Source organism: Fringilla coelebs (assembly GCF_963513975.1).
Source record: "Fringilla coelebs genome assembly, chromosome: 3".
NCBI classification, from domain to species: Eukaryota; Metazoa; Chordata; class Aves; order Passeriformes; family Fringillidae; genus Fringilla; species Fringilla coelebs.
Genome location: NC_140030.1, coordinates 20,695,761 through 20,722,108, shown reverse-complemented (window position 1 = coordinate 20,722,108; position 26,348 = coordinate 20,695,761). Strand labels below are relative to the sequence as shown.

Here is a 26,348-nt window from a genome sequence, read left to right as displayed (position 1 = left end):
TAAAAAAGAATATTTAAAAGCTGAATTCATAATGTTAGGAACTCTGAGAAAATGCAACATAAGCTAATTTTCTGATAAGTCCAACTTTAAGGTGTGTAGAACAGGATGAAAAATGCCACATGACCTAAAGTTCTGACTGCTGGAAAGGAATTCTGCCATTCAAATCTTTTTTAGTACATTACTCTTAGAGGATGTTGGTGGTGGTTTTGGAACAGGTCCACCATGTGAGTGTAACACTGAACTGGATATCAGCATCCTTGCACAGAAAATTGAATTTATTTTGTTAATTTTCTTTCACCAGCAAATTGCCATTGCACTATCACGATGCCAGATATAATATTAGATAAAACATTTGTTTTTGTAGCTTGAATAGTAGGTTAGCTAGATGCAAAAATTTGAAATATAATGGACCTGTTGCCACACCTTAAGGAGAGCCTAACATACATTTAATAAAAAAGATGCATCTTTAATGCACAACGAGCTTAATTTCTTTCATGCTTCTGCCTTGAATTCAACTTAAGTACTTATCTGGATGGCTTAAGTTTGCAGTCTGTTCACAAACCATTCCAATCTTTTTACATTTAGGTGTGCACTCTATTTGAGTAGTATATCAGCATTGCTTGAGTACATAGAAATGGACACATCTTTTGTCAGTCTGGACAAATAAAGAGCTCTGTTCTGTTTTTTGGTTACTGTTTGTCTGTCTGAAGATGAGAAGTTAAAGCTAATACTGTCTACTGCATGTTTTCTCACATACAGAATGCTTTGTTATTCCCATTATGAAACAGCATGTAAGATAAATTTCCAAAAATTACAAAGGCATGCAATTGATAAAAAATACAATTTGCTGTAAAACTTTATGGAAAGTGGCTATTAATCAATAGAGGAACTGTATATCTAGTTACTCAGCTAACTTTCCAGAGAAAGCAGCAAATACAGTGAAGACATCTTAGAGTACTCAGTGTTCAAGTATGGCACATACTCTTTTCCAGCCTTCATTCAGTATACTAAAAACCTTAGTTTGTAACTGACAAATTTAGATCAGTTGTCCATTTAGACAAGGTAGCAGAATTAAATGTGCACCTTTATTAAGAGTCATTCCTCAGAGAATTCAACTTTATTGAATGCTCAGATCTAGGCACTTGTCATATCACAAGGTATATAAAATAGTAAAGATTCTGCTGTGGAAGCCCAAGCACATAAAGACATGAACAAAAAGCTGTGTATAGTAATGTAGTTGATATTGAGCCAGTGCTAATAGATCAGCACAGAGAGGCAGCAACTGCTGCAGGCTCCAGGGCTTCTCTGCAAGTCTGTAACGCTTCATACCCTGAACTGCTGCAGTACTGCACATTTGTGCATGGATCTGATTTTTTTTTTTTCCTACCTCTGAAGCCTAAGAGAATACTCTTCTAGGCTGCTTGAATAATTAGAAGAGCAAGGCAGCTAGTGATATTACAGTAAGTGGTGATAATAAAGTCTGTCTAGGATCAAACTTTGTGTTTGGAGAGCCTGTCTCTTTTTATGTGAACCCAGAAAGGGGAGGGAATATTATGGTAGTTTTTACACAGCAGTTAAATACCTTAGCTGAACTGTGGCATTTTTACTGAAAAGAACATAATGTCTATCCTTCTTGTTCATCTGCCAGAGAAAAGTGATTGATTCTTTGTTCAGTACTTTATGTGGTATATAGATGAACAGTGTAGAGGAGAGAAGCACTAATTTGTTACAGCTTCTTAAGAAATAAAAATACACAGCCTTGAGATAAATGGGAAGACTTTAAGTAATAAACCAGTGATAGAGTTCTTCCATCTCAGGATATATATTTAATTTTGTCTTTTTTTCCAGCTTTTCTCCTCCTGAGAAAAAATGCCAGACTTTCTGGGTATCCTTCACCTTTGTAGCACTTGCTAATGAAAATCATTCATTTATGTCCATGTAGTGGGTTGACCCCGGCTGGATTCTGGACACCCACCAAAGTCTCTCTCTCACTCCCTTCTGCGCCTGGACAGGGGAGAGATAATACAACAAAGAGTTCATGGTTTCAGATAGGTTCCAGGAGAGATCACTCATCAAATAACATCACAGGCAAAACATCCTCAAAATCTGAGGATATTATTTGAGTTTATTATTTAAAAAATCAGAGCAGGATAATGGGAAGTAAAAACAGACCTTGAAACACCTTTCCCCCCACCTCTTCTTCCTTCTCAACTCTACCTCCTCTCCAGAGGGGAACAGGGACACAGGTAATGTGGTTATGGTCAGTTCATCACATGTATCTCCTGCTGCTCAGGAAGAGGAGTCCTTCCCCTGCTCCAGGATGGGGTTCCCCCCACAGAAGATAGCTCTACATTAAATTCTCCAATATGAGTCTATCTCATGGGTAACAGTTCTCTAGTATGGGGTACAATCCTTCAAGGACAGGGTGCTCCAGTGTGGATTCCTGCCAGGACCCTGCTCCAGCACGGGCCTCCCACAGGCTCACAGCCTCCTCCCAGGCATCCCCCTGCTCCAGTGTGGGTCTCCTCCATGGGCTGTGGGTGGATCTCTGCATCCCTGTGGATCCCCACGGGCTGCAGGGGCACAGCTGCCTCACCATGGGCTGCCCCACGGGCTGCGGGGGAATCTCAGCCCTGGTGTCTGGAGCACCTCCTGCCCCTCCCTCTGCACTGACCCTGCTTGGTGTCTGCAGGGCTCTCATGTTCTCACCCCACTATCTCTGGCTGCAATTACAACTGTGACTCTGACTTTTTTTTTCATTCTCCTTAACTGTGTTATCACAGAAGTGTTACCGCCCTTTCTAATTGGCCAGAGGCACATCCATCCTGGAGCTGTCTGGCATTGGCTCTCTGGACGTGGAGGAAGCTTCTGGCAGCTGCTCGCAGCAGCCACCCCTGTAGCCCCTGCACTACCAAAACCTGGCCATGCAAACCCAATACACTCCATTACTAACTGTCTCTTGGGCTTTGCGTGTTTAATCAAATAATGTTTAATTTATAATCTTGAATATGCTATTGATGGGTGGAGCCTTTAGTGCTAAAGATTGTGCAGCTTTGGATGGAGATTCTTATTTTTTCTCTGAAAGGGAAGAAGAATATATCAAGGAAAAATGAAAGATTATCAAATATAATATGCAGTGTTTCCTTATTTCATATGTTATTTATGTGTGTGTGTTTCTAATTTCAAGTTGTAAATTAGTTTACTGATTACATGAAATTTAGTTGTATAAATCAGTAAGCTCAAGGAAAAAATCCATTGCAATTTTTTGTTTGACATAGATCTAGAAATCGTAAGGGTATACATTCACTAATAATCAGAAATGTTAACATTTGAAATAATCTTCACACTTTGTTTAGTATAAAACCATATGTACTTCTATGGAGAACTTCAGCAAAAGCTTTAGAGATAGTGGTACACATTCTTCTGACAAAAGAACTTGTACATATGCAGAAAAACATCTGTGTAAAAGCGTACTGATTAAATTATTTGGATGTGTTCTCTAGTGACCTACAATGCTTTTCCTTTTTGCTCTGACTGGCATTTTTCTTCTAATAAATACGTTCTTATAGAAATATATAAATTCTATTAAATTGAAGTGCCTCTAGCAGTTATGTTACAAGCAGTATAAAATTCCATTGTGATTATATATCTGTTAGTTCAAATATATTTACAAGGTTTTTATATTTCCCTTTTTTTATACCTTTTCTTTTAATGGCAGTAATTTTCTACACTTTAACTTGCTTGCAGTGAAGTGCTTAAGTTAAAAGGCAAGTAAATGGAAAGCCCTGAATTATTTTGAGCTGTTTGCAGCCTGTTCTCTGGTGATCTTCTGCCAACTTTTTGTGTCACCATACTTGTGAGTACAGTGGAAGTTCTCTCTACTGGCTACAGTGTAATTTAATGGCAGAAGTGAATCTTGTGTGAAGTCCTAATTAGCATGTATCTCCTTGTGAGGGGTAGTGAGTAATAAAATAAAAGCTGTAGTCTCCCTTAATGCTGCCCAGCCAGAGAAGTAGCCAACACCACCAGCCAGCTAGGCATCTGCTGCCTCCATCCAGAGGAATCCCATTCCCAGTCCTGCTTTCCCAGAGGTCAATGCTCTGGCCCTTGTCTTCAGAGAACCTAAAGCCATTCCTGAGATTTATTGATCATTTCACCTGCTGCAAGATTTTTGTGAGATCTTTAGTATTCCAGAATTAAAGAAGTCCTGGGAAGACACTAGCTACCAAAGTCAAAATCCCAGGATTTTGAGAAGACAGAAACTTGTATTGCATGGCCTCTTCTTCGTCTTGATGAAATACTACTTTTATGAAGGGATCAGGAGTGGAACTGAACAACCATTCCTTGTAATTTCAAACCCAGCATTCCAGTGAAAACTTAAGAATCTTGAATATGCTAATAAGATGTGCAGGTAGCTTGTAACCTTACTACAGACTTTTTGGACTTTCTTTTTTGTTTAAATAAGTGGATTTGGATCAGATCTGTCCTGCTTTCTTTTTGCTCTTTACTGGTATAGAAGAAAATATTCCACTTTTGCATCATTTATTCTGCATATCCTTTGGAAAAAATCAAAACAGAGCTGAGCTTCAAAACAGAGCTGAGCTGGGCATAAATCCCTTGGTTTTTAGGACTTCTTTAGGACATAGTGGATTAGTTTAGGTAAGTGTGGTTTGGTTGGGTTTTGATTTTGGAAAACCACTTTTTCTTATAGTAAATAGCCATCCAGGAGTCTTTATAAAACATAAAGATTACTTTTCAAGTAGGCACTTTTGGTGACCTGTTTTGGTGACCACAGAAGATACTCAGGTTGATACACATGCAATAACTTGTGCTTCATGTATAGCATGTGGTACAGCCATGAGAGTAATAGTGGTGTGGTGTAAAAGCTGTTGGATAGTTTGCACAGATAGGAACAGTAGCAATCATGTAATATATATATTTCTTACAGAAGCACACAGATCTCTCTTTAAATTTATGTTACCTGCTTAACTAGCCTGCATTGTCTATTCAGCTGTAAAAATTTGTGTTTTCTCAGGGTGGAAAAGAAAAGGCCAAATGAAGCTATAGTCTGTGACTCCAGCAGAATATTTGCATTTACAATGAGATTTTTTTTTTCACCTTGTGTTTGGTAATTAATTAAAATTAGGGAAACTGTAACTGCTTAAGGAAATTAATAAATTATTCTTGGTCTTATGTTTCTTGCATCTAAATCCAGAATCTTTATCTAACTTACAGTACTGGGGGCATGCTTATGCCTGGATCCTACTAGAAGACTCTTATTTGTCCTGTACAAGCAAAATGAAAAAACTTTTATTTTACATTTTCTTGTTTAAATAAAATTATGCATGATGCATACAATCAGGCTCTTAATTTTAAAAGGTAATAGTCCCCTAGTGTCAGAAAGTTTTCTGTGATGTAGTAGTTGTTTTGGGGAAAAGTGAAATACTACAGTCCCTTAAGAGTTGGACTTGATGATCCTTGTGGATCCCTTCCAAGTCAGGAGATTCTGTGAATCTGTGATATCATTTAGCCTGGAGAGGGACTTCCTAGACCCAGATTTATTCCTCTTCTCACATATTTCTTACCTGCTGCTCGGTATTTCATTCAGGAAGAACATCCTGCTTAAAGGCCAACATACATGGTTAAAGTTAGATGCTCGTGGCAGGGTAAGCTCTCTTTGGGAGAACCTTTTTATTCCTACCTCAAAAGAGTGGCATTTCACACTAACAAGGGAATTTACTTTCATCCCAACTGGATTAATAGTAGTACATATCAGCCAGCTCCGGAAAGCAAGTGAGATTCATTTAGTAATGAACATCCAAGTACATCAAAGACAAAGGATGTATGTGTATCCATAGCATATAGGTAGTCTGTGATTGATAGCTGTTGATGCCTAAGGCTCTATGGTGTTGGAAAGAAGAATTAAACCAACTTTGTAGAGGTGGTAGGCAGTGTACCAAGTAAAGATGAAAAGCATTCACGTCACACTAATCTGGATTGGGGGTACAGTGTGTGATGGAAAAAACTGTGTTCTGCAAGCAGATGACAGATTTTAAAATTTGTATGAAATACAAAGTTAAGTGAAGACAGGTGAATGCATTTTCCTTTATCATATCAGAGTTATTTCACAGATCATGTCATATAACTGAAGAAGAGTAACAATGTCTCTCTTATTTTCAAGGGATGATACTATTCTTCAATGAGCTGCAGAGCAACTCTTATTTTTCAACAACTTAAAGGGGAACTAAAAATAATTTGACACTTTACTAAGCTGAACAGACAAGTTGTTATGCCCCTGTTACCATTTTAAGGTTTTTTTTACTTCTGGGAAGCAGTGCAAGAAATCCTGGAAGTGATAGGGAGTGATCCATATTATCCTGGTAACATTCTACTGTGCCCAGAATTAGGTGGTTTAATAATGTAAAGATGGTGTACAGTGGATTCAGTACCTAGGAAAGCACAATAAGCATACTACATGATCTCTTGTTGAGAACATGTGACAAAATTATTTCAGTCACTTTGCAAACATTTCTTTTTGTAATGGATGCTTTCATCTGGTTTTTGTGGGGTTTTTAAAAATTTATTATTATGAATAATCAGATGTTTATCTCATATATATTTTAGTCTATGAAAATCTGTAGCTGCTTAGTACAGAAATCAGAATGGAGCCCATAGGAGATGAGGAGACACCCACTGAGAGGGAATAACTTTATAGAATGTGAGCAACACACAGGTGTAGAGGAGTGATGGCCAAGGAATAAACCCTCTGTACAGCACAGACCAGAAGTCTGCTGAGAACAATGGGAACCCAGGCTTCAGAGGGACATTCCCTAGAGATCCAGAGAGCACTGTTCAGAGTGTTCTGCAGCTCTGGTGTCTGGCGTGCTGAACTGAGAACAAGAAGAAAACGGGATTGATTTGTGAGGATGCAGTGGACAAGGTGGAGATAAGGTTATGTATGTATAGTTTTGTTTCAACGTTCTTTATTTTGAGTTTTTTCCACCCCCTGAAAAGAAATCAGCTGTTTTAGTGTCTGTTCCAATAAAACCTAGCTTTCCTATTAAAAAGTTGGCTTAAAATATTCAGTATGATAAAAAGAGTTTGAGCAGGTTTGTTCTTGACATGCAGTCAAGGTCAAACCTGCATACCAGGGAAGGCTGTGGCACCAGGTTCACATCTGTTACAGACTGACAGATTACCAAATTACAGCTGTTCTGGATTTTTCCCTCTGCTGTTGCTCCTTTTTCCGGCATACTTGCCCTCATGGTTATATGTAGGACTAGTTCAACATAGAGCACTTGGTCATTCAGAAATTACTTACTGCTTCAATATACCATTAATTTAGAATGTGATTAATGAAAGTAAGCTTGCTTAATCCTTGTCCTAAAGCATCCCTGTTTTTACAAAGCTGCTTGGAAATTATATAAGTAAATTTAATTTGAATCTAGTTTAAGATCCAGAGATAAATGGATGAAGGAAATAGTCCAAAATAAAACACATGGAAGTTCTGCATTCTTTCATACTTTACTTTTCCGGAGTATTTTGAAATAGGGTTTACTGGAAGAGCCATGTAATAAATTGCAGTTGTGGCAGCTCTTTCATATACAGGGTTAAATATAATTGTTTATTAGATGCTTTGTAAAAAGTTAATAAATACTATAAAATATTGCAAAAAATAGAATTGAGGTATAAACTGAAATATTGAGGTGATAACTGACATAAGTTGGGGGATTGCCGCTGAGTATCTTCATTTTGCTGGGTCAGTGTCTGTGTACTTTTATGTAGCTCTTCTATGCTAAAGATTGTACTTCAGTTTACATCTGCTCTTAGATGCTGTTCTATCACAGGGGAAAACTACATTTCTGTTTTCCAGTAGATAACCTCTTTTTCTATTATTTCTCATTTTCCAGTCTGTGTTTATATACTCTTAATAACATCTAAACATTTTGTACTGTTTTAGCTGGTTTATTTGGAAAGAACATTTTAAATGCTGCACAGGATTTTAAGATTGCAATGTTTCTTATAATTTCTGGTGTTTTTCTGAGCAAAGGGAGAGCTTTGGATTATTTAACCATTGGCTGAAAACAATCTCTGGGAAAAAAGGCTATGAAGAAAACTCTGAACATGTGTTTGTGTCCTGAAAATTGAAAGAATAACTGTTTAAAATAGAAATGTGACATCAGGTGTTTAAAATGTTTCCAGTTTTTTAAATACAAATGTTACAAATCTGCCCCTCCCGTTCATAGTGGTGCTATCTGTTCTAATACAGACATGTAATCTTATTTAGCTAAAGACTAAGAAGATTTCTCTATTTAGTAGCAATCAGTCTTTGTGGCTGAGCATTTCTGATTTACTAGCCTTCAAAACAGTTAATGGTTGTCATTGAATCTCTCTTTTTTCTTGCATGTGAGTATGCTCAGCTTTGTGACTTTACTTTATTTTCCTCACTGAGTCAAGATATTTCTTAATGATTTTGGGGATCACAACTGAGCCCGTTTGGAAGTGCTGTATATGCTTCTGAATAATGGTGACTGGGTCTGATTGTTTGCACATCACCACAAAATGCCAAAATGTCTGAAGATAGTGAGTTTGAAATTTAAAACAATAAAAGATCACTAAAAGATCAAAATATTTGCTTTTGTTTGAAAAATCTGTCATTGAATGGTACAGAATTTGTATCAGAAATACTTCTATTAAAGAAATATTGGGGGCTTTATCAAGTATAGCTTCCTGTATAAAGTGACAGAAGGCCCAAAACATTACTGCTAAAATTAATTTATGCATTAAAAGAGTTTCATGTATCTCCTGGATGCCTTAGATCAGAGTGTGTGTGAACTGAGTGTACATACCAAAAATCAAAGCAAGCTTAGACTGTTTCATCATGTATCCAGCTGGGATTGGGAACGCTCACTGCTGAAAGATCAGAGAAGCAGCAGAGAGCACAATAATGGGATCTTCAGTTTCTCCCTTAGTGTCTCATCAGGTTGTTGCAAAAAGTTTCAGATTTTAGACACAGTCAATAAAATAACCAAGACATTGGTTAGTGGAGCTGTGAGAGGAAATGACACCCTTGATTTTAACCTGTGTAGCGTTTGGTTCACAAGAGGCACATCACAACAGCAACCATTGGGTTCAGCGTGCTGGAAAAACAACAGGAAGCAAACAGCAATCCACAACAATTCAAGAAGGAACACTACACAAAAATAAAGATACTTGCTAAAAAGAACCTTAAAAAGGTCAGCTAAGAGAAGGAAGTTGTACCAGGTGGTATGGAAGCAACTTAAGGACACCATATGTGATATTCAAGGCCAGCGCCCACCACCTGTCATGACAGGCTTGAGAAAAAGCAAGAGAAAGACAGCAGAGCCAGACAACAGAGTAAAGGAAGTTGTTAGAAAGTAGTAGGTGTCTTTTTAAGAACTGAATTCACACCCAGATGATGTATTAAACATATTTAAATGTAAGAATGTGGTGAGACAGGCGAAGGAGTGTTCGAGCAAATGTTATATAGAATTAAAACTGAAGAGGTCTTACTTTTGAGGCACCAAAAGCAATGTGCCTGCCACTCTTTTGAGCCTATGATCTTAGTGTAAAATGAATATTTAGAGAGGCCTGTTTCAGAGAAGTTAAACAAATCCTTTGCATTGGTGTTAGCTGTGGAAAAATACTATGAGGAATCCCACAATGCAGCACTTCTTCCTGGCAATTCTGAAAGGATATGTGAAATTGAAGGTTTTTAATCATCGTGCAACAAAATAAATTTATAAAATAAAATCACAAGTACCAGATTTTATTCACCTAAGCTTTCTAAAAGAATTTAAGGAAAAAAATTTCCCATATTACTGACAATGATGCATAGCTGCATGCTTTTCAAATTGCCTTGTGTTCAGAGACTTTGAGGTTAGATAGTGTGAAGCCAATTTTTTAAAACAGTTCTTAAATCATTGAGGGAACTGCAAGCCTGTTATCCTGCTGTTTATTTTAGGCAGTTCAGCACAATTTAAGATGCAAAATAATATTTGTGGATGCTTGATAACCTGTGATCTGAATGGGACGAATCAACAGAAGGTTTGCAAAGAGGAGATATACGAACATTTTGGAATCTTTGAAGATGTAGGAAATACTTGGATAAGGATCATGGCGCAGCTGATGTGGTTTTCACCAAGCTTTTGATAAAGCCCCTCTCCAAAGGTGGCACATAGACATAACATGAAAGATGAAGCCCCAGAATAGATAAATAGTTTAAGAGAATGCAGCAGTTCTCAAACCAAAGTCACAACTGGAGGCTTGTGGTCAGGTAAGAAGAATGAAGTTATATCAGAAGGTTTCCCGATGGCTACATGGATATCAACTGCACCAAAGGTTAGAGGTGGGTACAGTGTAATCCCAGATTGAGTGATTTGCCAAAAATGACAGATGAAACACATCTTAGACAGTTGTCAAGTGATGTACTTTGGAAAAAATAACCAAAGTTCACCTGCAAAATGGTGAGCTCAGAAGTGACTGTTACCAAGCAGGAGTAAGATTTTACAATACAATGAATAACCATGAAAACAACATATTAGCACTCAGCAGCAATCAAAAAGCAAAATTATGGCAATTATTAGGGTAAAGAGTACAAAAGAACAGTCATTATTGCACCTCTGTGTAAGTCCAGAGTTCATGTTTTCTTGAATCTGGCGTATGGCTACTGTTTGGTACAGGATATAGAAGTAGGTAGTTGTTTGATGTGACCAAGTATGGTTTGTCCTGTGGCAGGAATTTGACTTAATTTATGAGTAAGAAAAATTAATCTGTATATACAGTCAGGTGAACATTTATGATTAAAGACTTAAGCAGAAAGTGGTATCTGCCTTTAACTGATTATTGTCATTAGCATTAATTGGATTTGCTTAAAATCCAGGAGGTAATACTCCTTTGTGGTAGGCAGCACTTATGCAACAATTGCCAGTTTTATGTGAATTGTTGATTTGTCAGCACACAAACTTTGTATGAATGAAAAAATAAGACAGTCCATATCCTAAACAGCTTCCAGTCTTTTGCAGTTTTCTAGAACATTGCAAGTATTGCACATTAATAGAAGTTCTGAAGTTTTTAAATGGGTTTTCTTTCTCTGATTTCAAGTTATTTGAAGCCATTTCCCCAAAAAAGAGTAAAAAAATAGTAACATTATTTTGTGTCCCTGAGATCTTTCTAGTATTGCTTTTATTCTAATGAACCATTCCATTTTATTGCATTCACCAGCCACAGCTTTTCACTCTTGGTCAAATTGCAGCTACAAATATCTTAATTGGCACTAAAAATAACATTCGTTTTTTGCCTTACAAGATCCTAAACCAAAATTAAACTCCTCTGCTTTGACTGCATGGTACACCATGGAAGATTCATCCAGTATCAAGTTGAAGAAAAGAGCTTAAACTGGCTGAAAAATCAGAAGGGCATATGTCCTGTTTCATCTGAAAAAAAGAAACCAACCCAAAGCCAAAAAATCAAAACCCAACAGAATTACAGAATTACCATGAGCAACATCCAGACAGCAAACTGTGGGACTTGAGCAGGAGAGCCAGCTGCCATACTTCAGTAATGCTGAGCACATTATATGGATTCCTAAAGCTGAGTGGATATTCTTTGACTGTGTTTTCCTCAGTTTGCTTTACATATTTTTTTCTCTCTTTTTTTCCCCTGTTCTAAAAGTTTGTTCTTATAATATTCAGAGACCCAATTTTAAAATATCCATAGCATTCAAAAATCCCAGCATATTCTCATAGGCAAACTTCATTTTGCATACTGAGAACTTCATATCCCTTAGGCTTGCAGACAGCTAAATAATCAGCCTCCCATTTTTCACTGTCTTATAGGATGCTGTCTCACAATCTTTCCATCTGTCATTGTCTGAAGGAACTGAAATAGTAAAGATAAACTCGAGGAAGCTTATATTTTCCATCTTGGAGTCGCCAGCAGTTCAACAGTGTTCATGCTGATGGTTAGTCTGGACAGGAGGAAGTCAGCTGTAGCCTGTGTTAAGCTTTGTATTTAATCTCATTGTGCTGCTCTGATGATGAATACACAGTAACTTCCTAATATAATAGAACTCAATAAAAGTTAGCCTATTGGGTGTCTTCCTGTCAATATTTTTTTAGATTTTTCATTTTTTTCTGTTTTTCTTTGAAGATATAAACTGGCTGTGCTGACTTTTCATTATCACAGTTCAGTAAGCTGTATGTATAAACAGAGTCCTCTTATTTCATATAAAGTCTCCTTTTTTGTGTATTTCTACCTCTGTTCTGTTATGGAAACATGAGTTTGAATGGAGAAAACATTTAAATCTTTCAGACAAGATAAGATAGGCTGCTAGAAAATTACTTTTTCTTTTAGTGCTAGCTTACATTCTGAGGCTGCTTATCCCTACTTCCATATCATACTGTCAGTCAGGGTGGTGTGACTGTGCACCTGTGTGGTAAAATGCATCCAAAAAGAAATCTATGCCAAAAAAAAAAGAGAACTGAATGGTTCTTGAGGAAGGGGTTCTTACTAAGGCTGACAGAAATGCCTGTGAAATTATGACTGTGACTGGAAAATGTATATTGGCATTCCATGTGGAAGACACTCTGCTCAGAAGGAGCACCAAGTTCAGACTAAACAGGTTAGAGTCAATTGCTCCTGGATAATTGGATTATGTGATCAATTAAGCAACTTGTGGAACAGAGATAGGTCTTAGGAGGAAGAGAGGTAACAGACCAATTTGGAACAGGAAAAGAATCATCAGCTCTTGTGGAATTAGAACAAGCTGTAGCTATAGTTGTGGCTAGAGTTAGTGTGGTTCAAAAGCTGTTCCTATCATTGTTGCTTAAGTACTCACTCAACATACTGAGATTGCTTGCATAGTGTATATTCCCTGCATTTTTTTAGAATTGCTTAGCTTTGACATAAAAAAAAAAATCTTTTCTGTCAGTGGGAAAAATTATTAGAACCAAATTTGTATCCATTGGAATTTTATCAGGCCTCCCTACTGGCTTGAAATGTAGCGAAAAGTTCAAAAGTTGGGTCTTGTTTGGGGTTTTTTTATAAAACAGTGGATTTTGTTAATTAGTAAAAATCATCTGAAGAGCAGACTCATGTTAAGAAACACCTTCCTGTGTACCAATATTTCCTGTGAAAGAGATTGATTCTTCTCAGGTGTTGCAAGCACCTGAGCTCTAGTCAGAGCTCATCATCTCGATTTCCTTTGTGGTTAATGGAAGAGGGGAGAGGGATTATGTCCTTCAGATTGCATTTCCGTCCCTGCTGGTTTGAGATATGTATGAGACAAACTGCTTTCTGAAGAAGAAAGTGTCCTTTGTGGTATCAGAGAGAGCATAGGTCTAAGTAGGCACTAAGTATTTTCAGGCAGCTAAAGCTGTGGGAGGCGAATCCCACTGAATATGTCATTTGTTAAGGTCATTGTGTGGGCGTTGACATAAACTTTATGGTCTGTGTTTCTTGTATAACTTTCATTTATATTTTAGCATGGCTGTTGTAATCTGGTAGCCTTGCTGCTTATATGAACAAGCAGTTCTCTTGGCTCCTCTGCATGCCACGTGCATGGGAAATCTATGGCAAACTGTACCATTAGTGAAAAAAAAAAGGTTTTACTCTCTTCTATTAGCTTGTGAAATAGCTCAGGTGTCACCTTGTTTTCACATGAGGAGACAGAAAATAAGTCTATTTTTTTACTCTTTCAAGTCAAATCATACAAATCTTTTTGGAGTTTCTTTCTCTGCTAACTTCTATGAGAGTCCTCCTTTTGCCTGCCAAAACTTTACTGTTCTGGAATTATGCTAAGAAACACAGCATTACAAGCTTGAACAGTACAATAGGTTTATATAATAGCTTTGGAATATTTTTCCTGTTATTTTCCGTCTCTTTTCTTATGTATGCAAACAAGGTATTAGCTGCTGTGATCACTGATACCAACTGAGCAAATGTTTTCATTGAGCTTTCCATGCTGATGCACAGGTATGGCTTTTGTTTTTCCTGAGCTGATAACAGCTCACTTTACCCCTACCAGTGAGCTGTTCAAATTAATCCCTTTTGTGTGCATTGCTTTGCATTCATAAGCACCTAATTGTATTTGTTCCTGATGTTGAATCACTGGTAACTCCCACACATGGAACACTAGATGCTCTACAGATACTAGAATACAGAGTAAAGAATAACCAAAACTGCTAAAGGACTGCCATTCTAGGTCCTCAGGAGAACTAGATAGAGTCTTGTATTTGTCTCCTTTGTTGGAGGAAAGTCAGCATAGTTCTGGCTTCCTTTCAGCCATGCATTTATCTTAATACCTACACATGAGAAGACTATATTCATTCTACCTTTTGACAGCTTCACCATGGTCTCTTCAGACCTTCTGCTGTCCTGAGCTACTAAGAATAAGGAAACTTCTGGATTTGACTCAAAACATTGGCTATCTTAAGCCCCATCCTGGCTTCTGCCTTGTTTTTTTTTCAAGTGATCTCACACTAAGGAAGGGTGCTTGGCTGCACATCATGCTGGGGTTTCACTGCGATTTGCAGGTCTCAGACGCTTAGAGAATGAGTTAGGCCACTTTGCTGAGAGCAGAGATTAAAGTCGTGTTATTAGCAAACAGTGCTTTCAGGTCAACAGAGGGCTGAGAAATTTTGCAAAACAATGTATATATTTGCAGTGAAATTCACCTATTTTAACACAAATACTTCCATGAAAATCCAAATTAGATCTTAAGATGAAACATGATGTTTTGTTTATAGCATCTTTCACCATTCATATCTGCCTTAGTTCTGATATTTTATGCCTTCAGCATGACACAGACGTTATTTTTCCCACATCCCATATGTCCAAATCACATATAAAGATATTTAGCTCAAATACCATGGGTGCAAAACATTCCACACTGTGGGTCCAGGGTGACGTTTGGCGTGTCTTTAATGTGCTGTGGTGTTCAATTACAATACAGCAAATTTATTTTTATGCAGCCTTCTTCATTGAAAGTATGGAAAACTGCTTTGCAGTGAGTCATCTCACAGCCAAAGAACTAAAAGTCTGTAGTGATATTTAAAGAGAAAGTGGCTCAGAGATGACAGAGTTCAAGACAGAAAAAGAAACAGAAATTAAAGAGAGGGCCTCCAACCGTGGAGAAAATAGTGACAAAGACTGGTTAGGGGGAGGAGTGATGAGAAAGCCAAACATGCTGAGAATGTCTGAGACTGTTGAGGAGATTATGCATTCATTCTGAAACAAGCATTAGGCTTCAGATGTCTCTCCTGTATCACACCAGCATTAGCCAAGGTTGCTTTGACCCTAGGAGAATGGTGTAAATCCAGATAAATAGGGGTTGAGGGAAGGATTAATGTCTTAACTTTCTAGAGCAAAAATTAGAATGTAGTGCTTTCACCTTGGCTGAATGCCAGCCACCCACCAAAGCCATTCCATTACTGTCCTCCTCAGCTGGGCAGGAGATAGAAAAAATTACTAAAGGCTCACAAGATAAGGGCAGGGAGAAATCACTCAGTGATTACGCTGATGAGCAAAACAGACTCAGCTTGGGGAAACTAATTGAATTTATTACCAATAAAAATTAGAGAAGGACAGGAAAAAGTAAAATCAAATCTTAAAAGCACCTTTTTGTTCTCCCCCCAGTCTTCCCAGGCTTAACCTTATTCCCAGTTCTCTACCTCCTCCCCACCAGCAGCACAGGGAGATGGGGAATGAGGGTTTCAGGCTCTTCATCTCCTCAGGGAAAGGAGTCCTTTCCCTTCTCTGGCATGGGGTCCGTCCCATGGGAGACACTCCTCCAGCATCAGACTGCAGCTCTTCCTGAACTGCTCCAGCATTAGTCCTTTCCCACAGCATGCAGTCCTTCTGGCGCAGTTTGGGTCCTCTGTGGGGTCACAAGTCCTGCCAGCAAACTTGCTCCAGTGTGGGCTCCTATCACCAAAGGCCTACAGATGCTGCCAGGGGCGTGCTCCAGCCTGGGCTTCCAGTGAGGTCACAACCGCCCTCAGGTCTGCACTTGCTCAGGTGGAGGGTCCTCCACAAGAGGATTTCTGCTCCGCCATGAACGTCCATGAGCTGCAGGGGCACAGCTGCTTCACCATGGTCTTCACCACAGACTGCAGGGGAACCTGCTCTGGCATCTGGAGCATCCTTCTCCACTGACCTTGGTGTCTGCAGAGTTGACTCACATTCTCACTCTGCTCTTCTCTAGTTGCAATTGCATCTGCACAATAATTTTTTTCCCCTTCTTAACTACATGTTACAGATAGATAGTTAGATATAGATACAGATATAGATGATATAGATATATAACTGTGTTACCCCAGAGGGATTACTGCCATCACTGGTGAGTCAGCCTTGGCCAGCAGCAGGTCCCTCTTGGAGCTTAGCTGACACTGGCTCTTCTGGAAATAGGGGAAGCTTCTAGCAACTCTTCACTAAGTCACCACTGTAGCCCCTGTCACCAAAATCTTGGCATGCAGATGCAGTACATAAAAGAAGACTGGCATTTTGCAATCCGTGCTGATTAAATGTGTGGGAATTTTGTTAGACCATGAATGAGGGAATTCCAGTTAGTTAGACAGCAATTATTATAGACATGAATATGGACTTCAGCAGCAGTGCACTCAGAGGCAAGATAGTTTTTTGCTTCTGGCCAAATCTTCCTTGGCTAGTGGTGGAGGGGCTAATTGTCAGAAGTGAGTGTGTGGGAGGAGCAATCAGTTCAGAGTCAGAGATTACTTTAAAACTTGGGCTTTGTGTATAAGGTTAAGATCTGAGTAAAGAAGCACAAAAGCTGTCTTGAAGAGCAAGAGGGACTTATTTCCTATGACATCCGAGGCTTTTGAAGAATTAGGTAATAAGGAAATGATAATGTAGCAAGGGAACAACAGAACCAAGGCAGGCTGTTAAAGAGATTAGAGATTACTTCCCAAGGTCACTGTTGCCTTGCATGCTTTTCCTATAAAGTTGATGTCCAAAACTGAGTTAGCAGTAAGATATCCCAAAGGAGGAGAATGTTTAAGGAGGAGAATAGAGATGAGTCAGAAATGTATGCCTGGTGTTTTTAAAGCACAGCACTGTCATGAATGGATATCATCAATATAAACACTATCATCTTTCATTGTAAATTATGTACATTCTTCTTGTGTTCTTGGTCAAGTCTACCAGCTGGTGGTGTGGGATTCTTTGAGAAGCTCTCTCATGTCATGTCACCCAGTCTGCCCATACCGGTTTTTTTTGCTCTGGGCATTCTTTTGACCTCACTCTGTATAGAACCGTATTATCTGCCTTAAGAAAGTAAATGGGATGTAAAGTATATAGCATGAAGGAGAGTACTGTCTTTATTGAAAGCAGAAGGGAAAAAAGCATGTCTTTTTAATGCATTCAGAAAAGTTGACTTTGACATTGTAGTACTTTTGACATTGTAAGCATAAAAGTAAGGTTAGAGCCACTCAGGTATCCCAGAATTTGAAGGGTGTCATATTTCATTGTATGCAGTTCTAAAATGCTTATTACAGATCTTCTTATTTACAGCTCTCATGTCTCTTTTGAATCCACAGAAGAGGAATATCAAGGGCAAACCAAGAGAAAGCGCATTCGAAGGAAGAAACAAAAGAGCAGTTCACAAATCTCTAGTAATTTCCATGGAGAACAAACAGATTTGGGAATGCAAGAAACTGTTGTTCAAGATAATTTACAGCTGCAGCAAACAGACGGTCCCAAAATAAGCAAAAACAAAAAGAGGAAAATGAAAAAGAAGCGCCAGAAAGAAAAAAAGAGAGCAGCTGGCTTAGTAACAAAAACTACCAGTGTGGATTTTACATATCAGCCTGACAAAAGCAACAAAGAAGAAGCAGCAGGCTTAAAAGACTTAGGTGAAAAGGCAGATAGCATTCTGGACTTCCTGCAGGCAACACAACAAATTTATTTTACTGACAGTATGTACCACTCTTTCTCCTTTCTTTTTCTGAGTATTACCACACAGGGGAAAATGGATATGCATTTATTACCGCTGTAAAATTGGACAAATATACTAAAGAAGCGTCTCTCTTGAAGAGAGGCATATGAGAAGAAGTAAGGCATGTGAGTACCTAGTATTTGTCCCACTTTCTGGTCTGTACATGAATATGCAAGAATTCATATAGATAGGAAAAAACCTATGGACCTCTGTCTTTAAAAATATACATGATGTTCCTTGCTTTTCTCTTAAACATTCAAATACACTTAGGACAAGTAGTTAAAATTCTTTTTCCCCTCTGCAAACAAACAGCCAGAAGGATTACTTGCTTTCAGAGAACTTCAAATAAGAGCAATTGCTATCCTAAACTACTTTCATGCTTAGTATCTCTGAACCAATCTAATTTTCTGAATGCTCTGTGTCTCAGGAGATTTATTTGAATTCTATAAGGAAGTCTAGACAGACAGCATGTATAGGAACAGGGAAGATACTACTGGCAGTAGGAAAGTATATTGGCATAGAATGCTTGTGAACAAGTTGAATGGGAACTGATGCTCAATGCACATTCCCTAATGCTTTTAAAAGAATTGCATGGATTTATCCCTAATGGCCTATGCTATGTTCATTGGTCACTGTGGAGCTGAATGGAGAATATTAAATAGCTTACCTACCTGTATTAGTCCATCTTGAAGCAGAGCTGTCAGCTTCTAGTACCATAAAATTCATCTTTTGGTTACAGAATTACTGTAAAAACCTTGTTAAGATGACATCAGGGATTTCATGTTAACTTTTTCAAGATTTATACATAGAATTTTCCTTGCTTAATGTTAAATTTTCCTGCTGCATCAGGTCTTCATACTAAGCCTAGCATTTGAAATATATCCTACTTTCTGGCTAAGGTATTTCCATCACCAAAATTAAGAATTTTACTACTTCACCGTATGGCTAAGTAAATGCAAGCTAAGCTACTTGCCTTTGCTGTAGTGGAACTCCACAGTGACCAAGCAAGATTGCAAATTTTTCAAGTTCTGCTGTTAGTACATGGCCCAAAACAGAAACCTGATGAATTGTCCACGGCTGTGTTGCATGTTAATTTTTAAGAAAGAGCGCTGTTGAACTTGCAGCTTTCCTGCAAGTCAAGTTCAGGTTTTGGTAGTTTTTGACAGACTGACTGGCTCTAGTTTCAAACCAGCAGATTGGAGTGTTGAGCCAGTGAGGATCTTGGAATCCAAAGAGGGGAATTCTTAGATGAAAGGAATTTCATCTGCAGATGAGATATGACATACATAAATCAAAGTGTGACTAACTTTCTTGTTAGGCAAATCCCAGTTTATATATAGATCTGACATTATCCTGTTTGCCTTTTCTAGTTGAATGACTTTAACACTCCCTATTTTTTAGATAAAATTGGAAGCCATTGCTTTTAGCTGCATTTTTAAATGGTCACATTGGATTATACTTCTAGTACATATGTTAAAAATCTGAATGGGGAAAGTTCTGTACTTCTCAGGTATCTTGCTGGTAAAGAAACAACACGTTGCTGGAATGAAAGAGTGAATTTATGATTAGTACTGTATAAACAATTGTATTGGGTGTGGCTCATTGTGCACAGCAGCCCTCACAGTGCTTTGGAAAGGTGTTGATAACACACCAGAGTTTTGGCTACTGCTGGGCAGTGCTGGCATCTTATCAGCGCCGTCTCTCCAACACTGCCCTCCATCAAGGGGCTGGGAATGGGCAAGATCCTGGGAGGGGACGCAACCAGGCCAGCTGACCCAGATTAGCCAAAGGGATATTCCATACCAGGTGACATTAGCTCTGATATAAAAGCTAAGGGAGGGAGGAAGAACAGGGGCATTTGTTCTTTTACAATGTTTGCCTTCCAGAGCAGCTACCTACATGGGCTGAAGACGTGCTTCCCAGGAAGTGGCTGAACATCACTTGCTGGTGAAAAATAGAGAATAAACCCTCCTTGCTCTTTAATTATGTGTATGCAAACATCTCCTAGTTTTGGTTGGGTTTTTTGTGGCTTTGGGGTTTTTTAACAAACTGCCTCATCTCAACCTATGAGCTGTTTTTCAGCTCATTTTCTCTGCCCTGTGCCACTGGGAAGGGGAGTGATGCAGCATCTTGATGGGCACCTGGCATCCAGTCAAGGTCAACCCATTACAACAATGTATGTCCTTCTCTGTGGGCTTACATGCTGCAAGAGTTGCTTTTTAAAAGCATAAAGGTGCAATACCAAAGTAGTTGTTTGCCTCCAGAAGTGCTTTGCAGTAGTTCCACAGAGTTGTTCCCTCCTCCAAATGTCTGTGCAGTTCATAATATATAGTGTGTAGGAAGCAAAAACACAGTGCTTTGGCCCCAGTACAGTTTCTTCTTCACACCTTCTTTCTGTGCTAACTTTGAAAATTTGATTCTTCTTGCATTCCTATAATTATGAATCCTATTGTCCTTTTTACTAACTGATTTTTTTTAGTTTTTGCTTTACCATTGTTTTAATATTTAACAAAAAATGTTTAACAAGCTACTCTTTAGTACCTGATATTTGGTTGTAATTTGTACTAAAGAGGAAGATGCTGTCTTAGGAAAAAAAATTGTAATTAGGAAAATTCTCTGAGTTCACTGAATAATTTTAACATAGTTTTCTAACTGTTTTTGCAGAGAAATCACAATGCAGAGATGCTGCTGTAAATTCAGCAACTGCCCAAGAGCTCTTGCAATGTCTTGAACTTCGCACCATCTCTTCCTCAGATGTGACTCATCTGCATCGGCTGAAATCCCTTGTATTGCTACAGGACATTGAGAGATTGAAGGATGCTTTGAAACAATTCCAAGAACAATCTATGATGTCTCCTGGTAGGTTCTATTCACTCATGTTCATACATTGATATTTTTATGTGAATTAAAATTCACACAGCTTTATTTTTTTTAATTAGGAAGCTGTAAATAATGACGTAATAGTAAATATATGCTTATACAAGATATGAAAACATAATTCCCACCAAAAATATCCTTATTTCCCATTTGTTTACAATCAATATAGAAGCTTTTCTCACTTCGCAGCAACTACAGTATATGAGATGATTCAAGAGTTTAACCAGTATTTTTTAAATCTGAAATGTTTTAAGATTTAATCATAATTAAAGCATATTTTTAATACATTCCCATGGTAGACTTTTTAAATTGGAGGAATTAACTTGTTTATCTTGGAGATTTCACTCCTCCAGCTAAGGATTAATTTTACATGCATAAAAATCAATAAAACCCATTATTTTTTTTCTTCCTGGTCACCACATGGCTTCTTTAATACACAGACTTTACAAGATAAACTTTGATTTACCATTTTGGTTTTGTTTAAATATAAACATTTGGTTTAAGTCTGTAAAAAATACTGTCAATAATGCAAAAATTTAAAGTTACTCTTTATAACAAATATTATTCTGAAGTCATTCATAAAAAGAAAAATTACTGTGTTACTAAATTTTTTTCATGCCTGAGGCACAGGCTCCTTCTGTTCTCTATTATTACCCCTATAATTTTAATTCTTGTACAGTTAATAGTTCTTCAAGTGAATGTGGGATCAGCATGTAGTCCACATGAGGTATAATGATTCATTTTTCGTGTAGTCTTCATTTAAACAGTCATTGCTAGTAGTCATTAGAACTTGTGTTGCAGCATCAGACAAAAATCTACAAGATGTGCTGTATTTTCTTGCCTGCCAAAGAATTTAGTCAGAGTTGAGAGTAGTTAGCTACAGCATGAGAGAATCTCAGCCATTTTAGGTTGTACTCTAAGTCTTTTGAAGAGTAGAGATGGTAGCAGTGTGGTAACAGTGTAATTAAGATCATAGCCATCGGAGGCTTAGCAACAGCATTCAAAGAGACATCTGCTTGTAATTTCATTAAATAATTTACAGCATGATAGTGGCTAAAGATCCTCATCTAGACTGGAGCCTACTGGATGCTGTGTGTTGGATAGAAAGAGGAGAGAATTCCTGCCTGTGGAGTTCAGATCTGATACATTTTGAAAAGGATTCTCTTAGAGAAGTACATATATATTCTTTTAAGGGTAGATATGAGGTATGACAACCCTTAAAGTTCTGATGGATGTGAAGTATCCACCTATACATGGTATGAAATCCTTCTGTGCCTTTCAAGCCTACAATCTCTGATCTGAAGTACAATCAGAGTCTCATTAGATGTAATACATGTGTGCAAACCAAGTAGAACTCAGCAGGAATCATGAAAATGTTACTAACCTTTATTGAATAAACTAATTCAGCTTTTCTTGATCAAATCCAAATGGAGTTGAATGACAACATTTGGGATATTCTTTACAGGCCTTATCTAACTTCTGTACAAAACAGTTGGAGTTCTCTTGGGTTCTGCAGCCTTGAGAAAAGTTGCTCTGTTTGCTTTTGTATAGCAGAAATGTATAGCAAATGTATTGCTTTTATATAGCAAAAATGAAGAGAGAAAACAGAAAGAAATTAAAACCCTGATTTTTCCAATGTATGTATGTATTCATCACTTGAAAAAGCAAAAGACAATTTACTGGGTGATTTTTAAAATTCAATAATGTTACTGCTGGTACAGCCTGGAATTGTTTACTCTTCCAGTTGATTTTTTCAGTAACTGCTGTCACTCTGGGCTCAATTCTAATCTTATTCCAAGTTCACAGTGGTGTAACCATAGTAGTTTATTTGATATTCATGAGGTGCAACAACATAAGAAAGAAGAAAAATACATTCTTATAAATTATTAAAGGATAATTAAGCACCTGCTAGTCATTAAGTTTCCTCAGCAGACTTTAAAAAATACATTCTATTTGTAATTCCGGAAATTCAGTGAATGAAAATACAATGCTCTGAAATTTTACTTTGAATTAGACCTTTAATTATACTCTTTTTCTTTTTCCGTACTTTTGGCTCAAAATCTGGTCATCTCCTCCAGTGTGGGTTTTTTACATTTTAGTTTTCACTCCCAATGAGCAGATGATAAAATTTAAGAGTTACAAAGACCTTTACCTCTTAAAAGTTAATATAATACCTTTTAAGAACTTGAATTTGTAATACACCCTTTGTGTAGACAAGTTAGGGCTGTTTATGAAGTTAAAAATGCACAGTACCTAATAGTATTCTCTAATTTTTTATGAATTTGTCTTATTATCTTGTCTTTTCTCTCTTTATTTTTATGGGGATGTGAAGTACTAGAAGGAAAGGTCATTCCATATTAGCATGATAAAAAACCCTTGATTTTAGGAAGTTGTATTATTTTTACAAAATAAACATTTTATTCCCTGTAGTTCAAGAAGCAGTATGTTAACCCTTTTTCCCATGGTTATGATTCTACTTAAGATGTCATCATCAAGGAGGTAAAGATGAGTGCTATGTTTTGTTCAGTTTTATCTTTAATTCCAGGAAGGGAAGCATAAGAAAAAAATAAAAAGTGAAAAGTAATACATATCTTCATAAAAGTGCATATTCTCCACTAGTAAAAGTTACAAATTATCCACACCATCCTGATATATGGATGTTATGGTTTCATCCAACTTTCCACTGGGATTACTAAGTCCCACTTGGCAAGCTTATGGCTATGGATGATAAGGGTGCTTTAGGAAAAAGCCATGGGCTGTTCCAGGTCTTCAGATTACAAATTCAAAACCTCTAGTTCAGTACCATGAGTTGGTATTTCCTTTGCATCTCAGCTGTTACTCAGATTGAAAATCACAATGCATCCAAAAGAAAAAAGAAACTTGAAACAAATCTCTGTTTTATCCTAAGCTCTTAAATAAAAACCCCAATTTTTGCAGTCATATCAAAGAAATTCTTATCAAGGGTGATGGTAGGGTCTGATAAATTTTGCAGGAAAAGGAAGTACTAAGGAGATTCAGACACACAAATTATCAACATTAGCTATTATCTTTTAATCTTTTGTTTAAATGAGAAAAAAATACTTAAACAAGAAAATCTCTGTGGTTCAGAGTTACTGGTTGTTCTGTTTAGTTGTCATCCTCCATCAGCTTACCTTGTACTTTGTGCTTCAAATGCTCTATCAAGTTGCCTTTGACCTTGTATGTGAATGATCAGACAAAGCTGAGGTTGGTCAAGAGTGTTCATGTGAACATGATTATCTAGTGTCATTGTTCTCAGTCTGTAAAAGAGAGCAAAATGCCCTCTTACTGGTTCCATTTATTTGGTAGTCGTTAACAAAAAGTACTTACCTCTACCAAAAATCTTCCGTATGTGCAGGGAAGAGAATGTTTAGAAGTCACATAGACATGGATTTCTCATGATGGGGGCTTTGCTGAGTTCTGATAGAAAGTCTGTGGCCCTTAGCAAAAGGAAGCCAGAGACCTTCGTGAGCCTCCACAGTGCAGTGCGCAAAGGAAAAGAGCCATGACTGGAAGTAATGCTCCCTTTGCTGGCTGGAAACTAGCTTTGGAAATGAGAGCTACTTAATTCCCATTTCACATCAATTATTAAAGCATAGGTGATTGCCTAATTAAAAAAAATCATTATCTCCTAATTTATTAACTCATTTATGAACTTCTGCTCATCAACTTTATTCTGTTATCTATTAACATTTTCCTTTTGTTGGTTGGTTTCAAATCTCAAACATACTCTTCCCTTGTTGCCTAGGAAATTATCACTCACGGCAGAGCTAGAAGCTTCTTTTAACTTCCTTTTTTTGGAGAATTGTCATTTATATAAGTCTTCATTGCAGAGGGAGGTACATCTTGCAGACCAGAATTAATATAGTTACTGTGTGCCAACAATGCAGAGGATGGATATACAGAGGCCTTAAAATGATGAAATTTACACTTTTATTTTTGAATGAATGAGCATTCAAAGAAAAGGAAATTTGAAAACTGTAATAGCATAATATTATAGAATCATCTTAAATGTCATTATTATGTGGTAAGTACTGCAGAAAACCCTATCATTAAAAATCAATGAAGTCACATAGGTAATCTCTGAATTCAAAGACAGAAGTCATAGCATTTTGAGTCTTTAGTGCAGCTATCTGTACAATATGACTCATTCTCAACTGGGGCTTCTAGGTACTATTGTAAGTTAAATAATGATCTGTGAAACTACTCTCCAGACAGAAAAAAGCCTTGCCCATATGAACGTGTCATTTCAATCTAATTTTTTCTCAATTACTGAATCATAACAAATAGGAAATTTCAAAGTCTGTGAGCAAAATTGTGTCTCATACAAATGACTGACCTCCTAAAATAAAAGGCACCTGCTTATATAGAAATATATAGGTCTTCAAGGTCCAGCATGTGCATTGGTTTTAATGAAATGTTAATATTGAATGGAAATAGATGTTTGCACAAGTCTTTTTCTTAGTATTCAGAAATTTCATGGAGGTATTTCAGGAGGAATGTGTTTTCTTTGTTTCAGATCATGCCAAGGTAGCCACATCTCTGTTTCACTACTGGATTACAGATATACTTCCCGTGAAGAACAGGAAATAAAGCCTTACCCGTGTGTCCATATGCACAGGATTAAAATTTAATATACAAACTCAACCAATTAGCAATTGTTCAGGAAGAGCAGTGTCAATACACATTCTGCACCTTCAGGTCAGTGAACAAAAACTCCAAAAGACAGTAAAGGTAAATGAACAAAAATTCCAGAAGACAGTAAAGGTGTAACTACAGTGTGACTTTTGTGATGGATTGGTCAAGAGTATGGCTTGAGTCTTCAGCTGCATTAATATGTACACTTTAGGATAAGGGACTTGACTGGAATGATAAAGTCTCTATCTGGTATTTTGTTTAAGAAGTATAGTATTATCTTTTTTGTTTGTAAGTTTATCATTCCTTCCTAGAAGTTATATTTCTTGACTTTACTGTATATCTGCTTGCCTGGGAAAAAAGAACTATATTTTTTTATATTTAAACCTAAGCAACTTTATGTCTGAGGAATGTATTTTTGCTGAATAAACTGCTAAATTGTGGACATAGATACATTTCTATATGTGTGTCATGTGGATCATGTAGGTCCTGTTTGGAATTACACAGAAACTTGGAAGGCATTTTCAGAACTACTCCATGGCTCAGCCTGTTATGATCCAATGGGTTTCACTGACTTCAGAGTTTTGCTACTGGGTTCTCTCTCCCTGATTACTGTGTCTATTACTGTGGAATAGACACTGATTACTCTGTCTATTACTGTGGAATATTTCTGCACTTGAATTTATCCCAGTGTAGATACTACAGTAAGTCATATCTATGGTTGTAAAATGTTTTGGAATAATGAAGAAAAAAGTGCTTTGGGAGAGGCTTTTCTCTCAGCTGTATCATTCATCTGACAGATGATACAGAGCAAACCATGTCTTATATCTAGGTGTGTTAGCTT

General features: G+C 37.4%; 1 protein-coding gene across 3 annotated transcripts in view; it reads left to right on the top strand.

Annotated features, from left to right (window-relative positions):
* Window positions 1-25,905, top strand: part of ERICH1 (glutamate rich 1) — a 65,972-nt gene extending 40,067 nt beyond the window's left edge. For 2 of the 3 annotated variants that reach the window (XM_084202306.1, XM_084202305.1), the window contains 3 exons: window positions 17,577-17,954; window positions 20,639-20,833; window positions 25,389-25,905. In XM_084202306.1, the coding sequence (XP_084058432.1) occupies window positions 17,577-17,954; window positions 20,639-20,833; window positions 25,389-25,462 (647 nt within the window). In that variant the 3' untranslated portion in view covers window positions 25,463-25,905. Of the gene's footprint in view, window positions 1-17,576; window positions 18,100-20,638; window positions 20,834-25,388 lie in introns of those variants that run through there. The other variant, XR_014616021.1, reaches the window with a different exon arrangement.
* Window positions 25,906-26,348: the final 443 nt, after the last annotated feature.